This window comes from Cheilinus undulatus, linkage group 4 (assembly GCF_018320785.1).
Source record: "Cheilinus undulatus linkage group 4, ASM1832078v1, whole genome shotgun sequence".
Lineage (NCBI taxonomy): Eukaryota > Metazoa > Chordata > Actinopteri > Labriformes > Labridae > Cheilinus > Cheilinus undulatus.
Window position 1 is genome coordinate 37,061,911 of NC_054868.1, and position 12,096 is coordinate 37,074,006.

General features: G+C 36.1%; 1 protein-coding gene across 1 annotated transcript; it reads left to right on the forward strand.

Moving 5' to 3' along the window:
- The first annotated feature begins 683 nt into the window (after positions 1 to 683).
- Positions 684 to 10,695, forward strand: snapc3 (small nuclear RNA activating complex, polypeptide 3). The gene is made up of 9 exons (XM_041785454.1): positions 684 to 931; positions 3,529 to 3,612; positions 3,712 to 3,790; positions 3,875 to 3,979; positions 4,068 to 4,217; positions 4,337 to 4,419; positions 8,606 to 8,764; positions 10,178 to 10,285; positions 10,361 to 10,695. The coding sequence occupies exons 1-9, from the start codon at positions 705 to 707 to the stop codon at positions 10,506 to 10,508; spliced, it is 1,143 nt and encodes a 380-aa protein (XP_041641388.1). The 5' UTR covers positions 684 to 704; the 3' UTR covers positions 10,509 to 10,695.
- The last annotated feature ends 1,401 nt before the right edge of the window (positions 10,696 to 12,096 follow it).

Here is a 12,096-nt window from a genome sequence, read left to right on the forward strand (position 1 = left end):
ATATTTCCTTCAAGGAATGTATCAGTCATGCATTGTTGTACTGTATGTGTCTGTTTCTTTTGCATTTTTTAAGTTACATTGCACAGGTTTTAAACTGTGTGGGGTTTGAGTGTGTTTGCAAGTGTTTGTGTAGATTAAGATATGCATGTATGTGTTGATGTGGTGATGCATGTGTAAGCTTTTAGCTTAGTCCTTTTTATTATACACAGCTTTTTAGCTCTTGGATACTTATTTGGCTGATATTATTATTTAGCTGATTTTAATGGGACCTCAGGACTTTGTTTTTTTTTTCCTTCACATGTTATCATATGTAGTTTGGAATGAAAATCCTAGAATCCTTCGTTTTTCATTCTAAAATTATCTAAACCACAAGGCAAAACTAAATAGCCCGGTAAAGAGATCTTATGGTTGTCATTACGGTTATACTGATTTACAACTATAAATCCAGAAGCCAGATTAGATTAAACATTTTATACTTTTGTAATTTTATTTTATGTTAAATTGAATTAAATCATTTAATTAAAATATTCGGTATGTAATCTGGTATTAAATCATAGGAGTCATGTCTTATGGCTGTTCAATATTTCTCTATACTTTTTAAGTACGTAGAAAACCATTTTCTGCTGGCTTGAGTTAATCCTGAGGGGCATTTATGCAAAAACTACATTACCCACATCCCCCTGCGTGCCAGGAAGTGGGGAAACATGGCGGCATCCAAATGTTCGGTAGAAGAAAACATCCCAGACTATGAATACGCAGATGTCAACACAAAAACGTTTCATATCGGCTCTTTCAGGAACGAGTGGCTGAACAGACTGAAGCCGAGCGAGTACTCCTTCCAGGAGGAGGACAAGGACTCGTTTGACGTTAACTTTGCCAGAGAGATGCAGGTCGATGCGGAGACCATGGCTGAACTCAAGTCCATCTGCAGGTAGCTCGTCAACACCAACGTACACCTAACGTTTACCTGAGTAACAGTTCAATGTAGTTTTAGTTTGGAATGACTGAATTAACTTTGGTGAGCTTTTATGGAAAAGTAGGAACATATAAAAAAGTGAAGGTTTTTTACCCTTGTAGAGTCATTTACCACACATAGTATCCTATGATAACCTATTATAATAACATTAAAGGTCCTGTGAGGACCTTTCGGTCAGTGTTGATATGAACGCCCCCTGTTGATTAAGTACTTGCTTCTCTCATTTCATTGATGATGTTCCCCTTAGAACTATGTGGTGTGCTGTTACATAAGGCGTTTTATATCAGCAGAAAAACAACTTCATCCTGCTTTCTGTAGATGACCAAGTGAGTGTTAGACTCACTTGGTCTTTGCTGTTGAAATTAACAAAAAAAACTCCAGCTTATACAGCATGTTGCTAAGCCCTTTGTCAGACATCTACCCAATGGCAGTAGTTTAAAACATTAAAAATAACTAAGTAGAAATCATCAGTGTCACTGCCCGTGGCCTTGTTTTTTTTGGTTTTAGGATTTGAAATGCCTTGAAGTATTAATTCAGGTCTTTTCCCTACCTAGTGTGTAACTCCTTAGGGGGTTGTCTCACTAATGTTTGAGAAAACACCTATGGTACATAAAACATGATGAAGAAACCTCTAGATTGCCTTGCCAGCAGTGTTAATTTTATTGACTGAACTATGACCAAAAAACTATTGTCGACTACCTTTTCTCCACGAGGAGGCTAAGACTAGCCAAAAATAGATCTTTAGTGATAAAAACTCTGATGAAAAGTGAGTTTTGTCTTCATCAGGGAGTTTAAAACTAGACTGAAATGTTAAAGCTGGATTGTTGGATATTCAAAATCTGATATTTATTCACTTTTCATGTAAGGTACGTTAGTACTTTCATCAGTGCATTTTAAATCAAGCAAACTACTGAAAGTGCATCAATATGGGTAATTTAACTCTATATTTATCTTAAATATGGCTAATTACATTAGTTAAATGAAGATAAATGCCTTGACTTAAAGTGACTAAAACTGAAAGGCTTTTTATATACAGTGCCATGAAAAAGTGTTTGCCACCTGTAGGTTCAGGGGGCAATTACTTTTTCACACAGGGCCAGATAGGTTTGGATTTTTCCCCTTAATAAATAAAATCATCATTTAGAAACTACATTTTGTATTTACTTGGGTTGTCTTTGTGAGATATTAAAATTGGTTTGATGATCAGAAACATTTAAGTGAGATAAATATGCAAAAAAAAAAAAAAAAAAAATCAGGAATCAAAAGGGGGCAAATACTTTTTTTCACGGCACTGTAGCTCTGAGACAGATGTGGGAGACAGACTCCCCAGACTTACGCTGCTATTCATGGAGGGACATGCTATTTTACCTAAGCAACGTCACTGATATCTTCAAACGCATGGCAAAAAGGAGAATTCTACTCTGATTTCAGCACCCTTGCTACCCCTGTCCTGGCTAAACTCTTAGCATAAACTCATTTTTTCATGACATCCCCACTTGTGTAATTATGTCAAATAAAAGGCTGAAAAGTTCATAATTCCTACTTTGGTTATTACAGAGGTTTTGTAGGTATCGTTGCATATAATTGTTTAATTTTAACCAGGGTTTCTGTTCGTACATAATTGTATGACAACTTCTTATGTGTTGCTGCTAGGGCTGAACGATTTGCAAAAATAATCTAATTGCAGTTTGTTTGTTTTTTTTACCAAATATTGCAATTGCAATTTAATATGCGATTATTCTTGGATTAATCTTATGTATTTTTTGACAAATTCACACAACAAATATTTCCATAAATAAGTCCATGTGTATTGAAAACAATGAAATTATTTCCAAATTAATTAATCCATAGTAGCATGAATCTGAATATGGGGGTGCGACAAGCTTTAAGCTATAATGGCGGCGGCTGGGGTGGAGGAGGTGAGGCTGGCTACCAGCTGATTGTAGATGGGGTATGACTTTCATGAAGTAATGCTAGGCTTCATCAGTTTTAGATCAAAATAGCTAACTACTTTGGCTTTGTTTAAGGGCATTATCATTTTTATGCCACTCATTTTGATAAACAAAAACATACATAAAACACAAAAAGGAGGATTTTTGTAAACATTATAAAAAATTGACACTTAGATATTTGCATAGTGAGCATAAAGTCTCTGCCACTGCAAAAAATGATTTATTACACTAGTATTTTGAGACATTTCAAGTTAAAGAAATACTGCAACTTCTGCGATTTGTAAATTGCAGCAGACCATATTGCAGTTTAATCAAATTTGCAATTAATTGCCCGGCCCTAGTTGCCACACCACAGCACACAACTGGTGCTCTTATATTTGATCTTATTACCCCCCCCCCCCAAAACATCCACAGTCCACAACCTTTATTTATTTATTTTTTACATCATAATCATTCCAAGCAAATATTAAGTGTCAGAGTATGTCTTTGGATCAATGTGTTCACCTACGGTCTAAGATTAATTTAAGTCGTCATTTAAATGACAGACTCTATTCTTCACATGAAGTTCCTAAACTTTAACCTTGTTTTCCTCTTTTCTAGCATTGATTCACTGCGTTGCCATCCTGAGGATCAGCAGCCTGATGAAACTGTTGTACCAGAGGATCCGACGCTTAACACACTAATGTATTACACTTTTAAGTGTTTCCTCCTTTATTGTGTCTTTGATACAGCTACTGCATCAAAGCATGAAGAGTTTAATATCCTATGATTTATTGTCAACAGAGAGAGAAAAAAGAGGCAAGATTACAGAGCTACTTTGAAAACACACAAGAACAGACATGACCTCTACGCAGATGAACTGGTGGGTTCACAGAAGTATCACTCAAGTACTGAACATAAGTAAATATTGAGGTTCTCAGTTCTAACATTGGGTTGTTGTCTTTAGGAGCGTGTTAGTGTTGGAAGAAAACCTGCATCAATGACTGACATGATCCCTGAAGGAGAAATCATCCTAGCTATCAATGTTTACTACCCAGCTGTCCTCGATAGAGTACGTTATCTTTCTTGAAATACCAATCTGACTATCATTTTTTACCATCCATCCTTATCTGATATGTTTTCCTTGATTTCATGTTCAGTTTAAGTACGTGCGACCTCACATGACTGTATTGATGACTGGCTCACACAGCCTGGTAGAGCTCAAGGATGCAATCTGCTGTGTCAGCGACTTGCAAGTGTGTGGAGAGTTCAGTAACACCCCCGACATGGTTCCAGACTTCATTAGTAAAGTAAGCTTGCATAGAATTCACTTAAAATTAAAAATAACTTTTTATAAGGTCAGAATTTGTCAGTAATTCCACATAAGATCAAATAATCATGTCTGACAATTTCATGTTTTCTTTTTCAGGATCACTTCAAGTCCTCTTTCTTTTTCTTTGAAGGCATTTTCTATAATGACATGCGGTTCCCCGAGTGTCAGGACATCAGCATGTGAGTCTTGCTTGCATATAATTCCAGTGATTGTTTTAAAACAGTTTCCTCTCATTATATTGATCTGCTTGGGAACACTCCCTTTCAAGGTTATTTGTCTAAAATTTGCATGAAAAATGAAGAAAAATTACTCAAGGCACAGATCTGGTGAAGGCTACAAAAAGTTCTGTTGCACTGAAAGTTCCCAAGAGCACAGTGGCCTCCATTATTCTGTAATTCTATAATCACTTTTACTAAGGATAGATGTCCAGCTCTTGGAAGAGTCTTGGTTCTGCCAAACTTCTTCCATTTGAGATTTATAGAGACCACTGTGCTCTTGGGAACCTTCAGTGCAGCAAAACTTTTTTCTAGCCTTCCCCAGATCTGTGCCTTGCAACAATCCTGTCTCTGAGCTCTGCAGGCAGTTCCTTTGACCTCATGGCTTGGTTTTTGCTCTGATATGCATTGTCAGCTGTGAGGCCTTCTATAGTGAGGTGTGTGCCTCTCAAAATCATGTCCAATCAATTAATTGACCACAAGTGGACTCCAATGAAGTGGTAGAAACATTTCAGCAATGATCAAGAGAAATGGGAGGAGACTGAGCTAAATTTCAAGTGTTGTTGCAAGGGGTCTGAATCCTTATGACAATGTGATATTTTAATTTTGATTTTTCATAAATTTGCAAACATTTCTAGAATTCTCTATTTACTTTGTCATGACGAGGTACTGAGTGTAGATTAATGAGAATAATTTTTTTTCTGTAGAATCAGGCTGCGACATAGTAAAATTTTAAAAAATTGAAGGGGGTCTGAATACTTTCTGAATGCACTGTATCTGCACTAAAAGCACAGCTGACAATCCATTTAAACTTGAGCCACAAACCTACTTGACTTTGTGAATAAAGCCAATCAGCAGTTAGATTCCCTTACTTCTTGAAACACATCAGAAAGTATCAAACCAATTACCTTTAAAAGACCTGGTAACAAACATACAGTCTAGTGTGGAACTGAGATTTATTGGATGAGCCGCACTGCTCTGTGGAGTAGAGAAAACAGACAGCCCTTTACATTGTAGACATAAATGCCACACAGAGGAGGATCTCTTACTATGCAGGAAGTCATTTAACCTTTGCGTTCCCTGGAGCGCATTCATCACCGTCCCTGAGGTGATTTTCACGTAGATCTTCTACAGAATGATTTTGCTTTGTAACAACAACTTAAATCATATGTGAAATTTTTATTCACTCTCTAGGATGTTATTACATAAGATGCAGCATGCAACAACAGAAAGGCCTTTTTCAAGACTTAAATGTATAAATCCTTATCACAGCAACTGATATATAATTCAGTATCTGTACATTTATACGGGAGGGCAGGTTACTAATTCTGTAGACACCAGCCTGCAACCACCATCACCCTGAATAGTCACACGATGCTGGTTATGAACTCTGTGAGAGGATGAGACTTTACCAGCAGTAGCCATGAGGGCGTTCAGCTCTGTATTTCTGAGAGGGAACGTGTTTCTTGGATGTGTTTTCATGTTGTGTGTGACTTCTTGAGCCTTATTTGTTGAGTGGTTTTCTAGTTGTACACATCTCACTCAACATTGCAGTAATTCTTGTACTTATTGTCGTCTTTATTAAAACCAGACGAAAATAGATTTAAGTTTTTATGGATTTCCTGAAATTCTCTCTTTTACTAAGCATATCATAAGAAGCCACTTCACCTTACTTAGATGATACAATGTTTACCAATAGTGAGGTTTCCCATGTCATGTCAAAGTTGCAGGCACTAGTGCAGATGTTGTCCTGTTTCTATTTCTCAGAATTTCTGAATTGAACTGAAACTTTCCTCAAAACACTTTAAACCAGTCCCCAGAAATCTGAGCCAAAAGTTTTGTTAAAAGCAGGTTTTTGTTTCCTTCTCAGAATTCTTAGGAAATATTCTTCCTTCTTAAGAAGAAAAAAACCCTGCACTTATTTCACAGGAAAACATTTCTGCAAATCTTTAGATAATCTGTTTACTTAAGAAATTGGTTTCTTGGATATATTCCTCCCCAAATGAAAACTCTTAAGGATTTAGACACCAAGCTACGTAGGTTCAAGAGTTTGTCAATTTTTTTTCTGTAATTATCAGAAGACATTTCCTCCTTTGTAACATGAAAAGGCAGTAGGATCTAACCTGAAGTTACCTCACTTACCCTGAATCCTGCTCCTTATTACCTTTCTTCAAACCTTTTTCCAGTGTGTAATGATTGATACACATTTCAAAATAGTCATCCGGTTGTGTGAAATAATAATAAAAAACTGAATACAGGGATTTGCAAATCTTGTTTGACCTCAGTTCAGCTGAATACAGTACAAAGACAGAATATATAATCTGCAAATGCATTAACTTTTTTAAACGAAGGTTCTGAATTTGATGCCTGCAATATGTTACATTAAAGTTGTGACAGAAACATGTTTATTGCTTTTTTTTTCCATCACTTTTTCTGCTAACAACACTCTGTAAGCATCTGGGGTTTGAAGACATTAAATTTTTAAGTTTAAGAAGTGGAAGTCTTTCCCATTCTTGTTTAATGTGTATCTTAATTTTGTCAACAGTGTGAGCTTTCAGTTTGTTGGGTTTTTTTGTGCACCATAATTTGTTGTTTATATTCAATGGAAGACAGGTATGGACTACATCCAGACAAGTCTAGTACCTGCAGTCTTTTAATGTGAAGTCATGCTGTTGTAACCTGTGCAGAATGTGGCTTGGCATTGTCTGAAATTCTGAAATAAGCCATCTGAATGGCACCATGTTGCTCCAAAGCCAGTATGTACCTGGTAGTATTAACAGTGCCTCCACAGATGTGCAAGTAACCCATGTCATGGGCACTAATACAACCCCACACGATCACAGATGCTTGCTTTTTAACTTTGTGTTGATAGAAATCTGGATAGTTCTTTTCCTCTTCAGCCTGGAGAACTTGGCAGCCATTATTTGCGAAAACAATTTGAAATGTAGACTTACCACACTTTTCCACCTCAGGTTAGGCCATCTCAGATGAGCTCAGGTCCAGAGAAGTCAGCGACACTTCTAGAAGTTGCTGCTATATGGCTTTCAATCATAGTAAAGTTTTTACTTACCCCCTTAGGTGCAGTTGCATACTGTCCCTGAGTTTAAGTAGTAACATCTGTCACAGAGTGATGCTGTCTTTTAATGCAGGGCCACCTGAGGAATTCAATGTTGGTTTATAGCCTTGGCCCTTCTCGTCATTCTCTGAATCCTCCGATGATATTATGGACTGTAGATGGGGAAACATCAGAAAATCTTGCAGTTGCACACTTAGGAACATTGTTTATAAATTGTTGAAGTATTTGCCCACATGGTCTTTCAGAAAGTGGTCACGTCATCATTGATTTTAAAGGACTGAGCCTTTTAGGAGTGCTCCTTTTGTGCCCAGTCATGGTACTACCACCTGTTACCAATCAACCTTTTTGCCTGTGGAATGTTCCAGGTGTTTTGGGCGATTTCACAACTTCCCCAGTCTTTTGTTGACCAACTTTTTTGGATTTTGTTGCAAGCATCAAATTCAAAAGGGTAAATTACAAAAACAATATAGTTCATCAGTTTGAACAAGAAATATAAATATGCTGTATTCAAATGAACATAGACTAAAAGGATTTGCAAATCAGTGTATTTTGTTTTATTCAAGTTTTACACAGCATCCCAACTTTATGGAATAAGGGTATGTAAAAGCAATAAATGATTCTTTTAAAACAGTTTTTTTAAATCAGAGCTTATATAATTAAAAAGTGATGGCTTGAACAAAGACCTCTTGTATTGAGAGGGTTTAATTGGCTCCTTGTGATCCCTGTTCAGGTCAGGATCAGGATACAAAATAACCAAAACTTGTGGTTAGCACTGTTTTCATAACATCACACTCAAACCCTCATGCTCTGAAAAACATGTTCTGGGAATGTGTGGTAATGAAGGTGATGTGACCATAGAAAAACAGAAACTTTTTACAAAGTTTCATCCAAAAACAGATCCATAAAATTGGGGACAACCCTAATGTGTTAAAAGAAAAATAAAAACTTTTCCTCAAGCTCGTTACCACGGATGTTGCGAATTACTGGAAGTCAGTTTGATGAAATAAAATTTGACTTTAACAAACATCTCTTTGAAATAATCTTGCTACAATACTCACTCTCTGTGCGATACAGGACTACCATTGAATGGGCGAAGGCTCGCAACTTCCCAACTTACACCCAGGCCAAGATGGAGGACACAAGATTTGTGGATCTGAAAGTAAAAGTGGGCTTCCCATACCTCTACTGTCACCAGGGAGACTGTGAACATGTCGTCATCATCACAGACATCAGGTTAGTGCTGGTTGATTTGTCACCAGCATAACACTAAACTTTCATCAATATAAATGTTAATAGTGGTGCTGCAGATAACAAACATCACAGTTTGGGTGTTTCTGTTTCATGGATGAATTTCACATAACGAGGAAGAAAAGACGTTAAAAAGCGGCAATGCTACTTTGCATGTGCAGACAGAAGTAGGGCTGAACGATTTTAGAAAATAATCTAATTGCAATTTTTTCCCCCAATATTGCAATTGCGATTTGATATGCGATTATTCCTTAACTTTCTTTTATTCCTAAACAAGGGCTGAACAATTCTTTAAAAGTGTCCAATTATGATGATTTTGACTCGTATTGCACATTGCATATAAATTGTTTCATTGAAGGGTTTTTGTCATTCTTATATTTAATAAGAAAAAAGTACAAAAATGAAGAAGGTAGGATTTTTTGTAGACTATTCTAAAAAAAATGGCACCTAAATGATCGCATAATATGTCATGCATAACATCTGCTGCAAAAAAAAAAAAAAAAAAGAAACGGTCTCAGGTCAGGTCAGGTCAGGTCTCAGGTTAGAACTCATCCCTCTCTGATAATCTCCTGGTTATGTGATTTGTGTGTGTCTGTTAGGCAACTTGAAAACTGGCAGATCTTGAATGCGCTGAAACTGAAAAATGTGGAAAAATACTGAAGAAAGTGTCAAAAGAATTTCTGCAAACTTGTATTATTAAAGCAAAAGACAAAAAAATATCCTTTTTAATTTGAAAAAAAAAAAACGTATAATCATGTATAATTTCAAGATTATGGTAAAGAGTACTAGCTGAGGCATTGAGCTGCAGTGGCCACTTTTGTGTTTGGTTTGCCACCTCTTTTTTCTTTGCTTTACTTTGGATTTTTCCTGACTGCAGCAGACCACAGGAATCAAAATAAATACAATCAAAGCTTTCCAAATTTCTTGTGTATTTCACCTCAACCTTTCAGTCTTAGCTGAAAAGCCCTTAAAAAAAGAAAAACAGATTTCGATGAATTTCTTAGACAGTTTGGTCCCAGATTATTAGACCTATTCATTTTGGTTCTCTTCCTCTACTCTTATAAAATAAACTATTGTGATATTGTATTTAGTCATGTTTTGGATTTGTGTCAAGATGTAAAAAGCTCTGCAATTCCCAATGTCTGATCAAGTACTACAAGATTTTAAATAAAGCTCCTCATTGTCAGACAGGCTTCGACCACTCTCACAAGACCCGAGTTGCTAGGTTTCATTGCAGCAGGAAATGCGTAATAGTAGATCCGTCTATGAGCTGACTTATTATTAACGTACTGTAACTGCTCATGAAAGCCTCTCTTAATGTCAGAAATGTGAGACAAATCTGTGTAATGGTTACCACAGACTCCTTAGAAAAAGCTCATGTCTTCTCTCTCTTTACAGACTAGCACATAAGAACGACTGCCTAGATAAGAAGCTCTATCCACTCATCACACATAAACACAGGTTCGCCACCCAGAAGTGTGCCGTGTGCCACATCTTTATTGGAAGGTGTGTAAAAATACAATGATATCTCTTCTCCCTTAAAAACTGCACATTTCAATTAAAAATATTGTTTTTTTCTAGGTGGTACACAACTAACGACCAGTTTGCTCCCAGTGATCCATGCCTTTTCTGTGATAAGTGTTTCCGGATGCTGCACTATGATGTTCAAGGCAACAAGCTGGGAGATTTCCTGGCCTATCCTTATGTGGACCGTGGAGCATTTAACTAATGCTCTTCTTTGGAGGAGAGCTCGGCTCATTGATTTAATGCTGTATAATACAGTGAGATGTTTTATATTTCAAAAAGAAATGTTCTGACATTTGAAGAGTCTATATTTTCCTTTTGAAAGAGAAAAAAAGACTAAATAATAGGATTACCAGGATTTGTTGTGTTTAAAATAAAGTTGGTTTACAATAATCAAACTTACCTGGTTTTGAATTCATTTATGTAAACTTTTTTTAATTGTTAAAAGACATGAGCTTGCATGGAACTTTTACGCTCATCTGATAGACAAAGGGGTTTTAAGATAATTCACACACTGTTGGTGGAAGTGGCTATCAGTATTAACTAATCAACTTCATAAGCAAATATAAATGCCACACACAGCAGAAGGAGCTAACTGGGGTTAACTGTCTTTCCCACGGCCATGACACATGGAGTCTGGAGGGTCCTTTTCAGCCGCAGCCATAGAGCTATTCAGCAGCTCTAAAGACTGAAAGCTGGGTTTTTATCCTCCAAGATAAAGTGCAGCTTGTTGGATGCATGATCCAAACATGACTTCTACACTGATTAGAGTCTTTAGCTTTTCTAAACCTAGGGTTTTTTTCTTTTCTTTGGCACTGCAGCCACATCCCTCTGTGACCATGTTCAGCCATTTCTCTAAAAATGTCTTTAAAAAACTGGTCAATTACGATACAACCACTTAAGTTTGGCTTGTACAGGTGCATCACCAAAAATATCATTGGGGTCTAACACCTCACTGTGCCTCCACTGAATGCCTCCACCCCCGCCATCTTGGACATTTGTTTCATTAAGTGTGGCTGATTCCTGCCTCTGGTGATGCTGTTGCTCCAGAATGGTGTCAAAGTTGCATTCAGTGCAGCTTTGCTGGTCTGAAGTCGAAATCAAAAAGATCAGATATGAAGTGGCCTGAAACTGATATTAAAGGATTATATTCAACATGGCTTGTGCTGTTTATATGGCACTCAAAAAAGAAAAATGTGGAAGTAAGCCGATTAAAAAAAGGAAAGTCATAATTATTGGATAAAAATTCAAAATTCTGAGATAAAAAGTCAGAATTTTGGCTGTTTTATCTCATAATTATGATGTTTTATCTAATATTTTTGAATTTTTATCTCATAATTTTGACTCTTTTCCTCACAATTTCAGCTTTTTATCTCGTAACTATTACTTCATCATCCGAACATTTTTGACTTTTTATCTCAATTTTGACTTTTTCTCATAATTTTTATTTTTTCTCACAATTCTAACTTTATAAACTATATAAACTTTATAAATCTCATAATTTTGACAATTATCTCTTAATTTAAACTTTTATCGCAGAATTTTGTCTTTTCATCTAATAATTTTGACTTTTTATCTCATAATTTCAACTTTTTATCCTGTAATTATGACTTGATTATCTAATATTTTTTATTTTTTTCTCATTTTTGAATTTTTATCTTATAATTTTGACTTCTCATAATTTCTACTTACCACATAATTTTGATTTTATCCCATAATTTTGACATCTCATTTTTGACTTTTTATCCCATGTTTTTTAAATATAGTTATGACTTGTTATAATTTCAACTTTT

Excerpts from the sequence above, each read along its gene's own strand:
- snapc3 (XM_041785454.1), top strand. The coding sequence starts at position 705 with ATGGCGGCATCCAAATGTTCGGTAGAAGAAAACATCCCAGACTATGAA. Across the intron at positions 4,218-4,336 it reads TTCCAGACTTCATTAGTAAA|GATCACTTCAAGTCCTCTTT; the intron begins GTAAGCTTGCAT and ends TTTCTTTTTCAG. Across the intron at positions 8,765-10,177 it reads GTCATCATCACAGACATCAG|ACTAGCACATAAGAACGACT; the intron begins GTTAGTGCTGGT and ends CTCTCTTTACAG.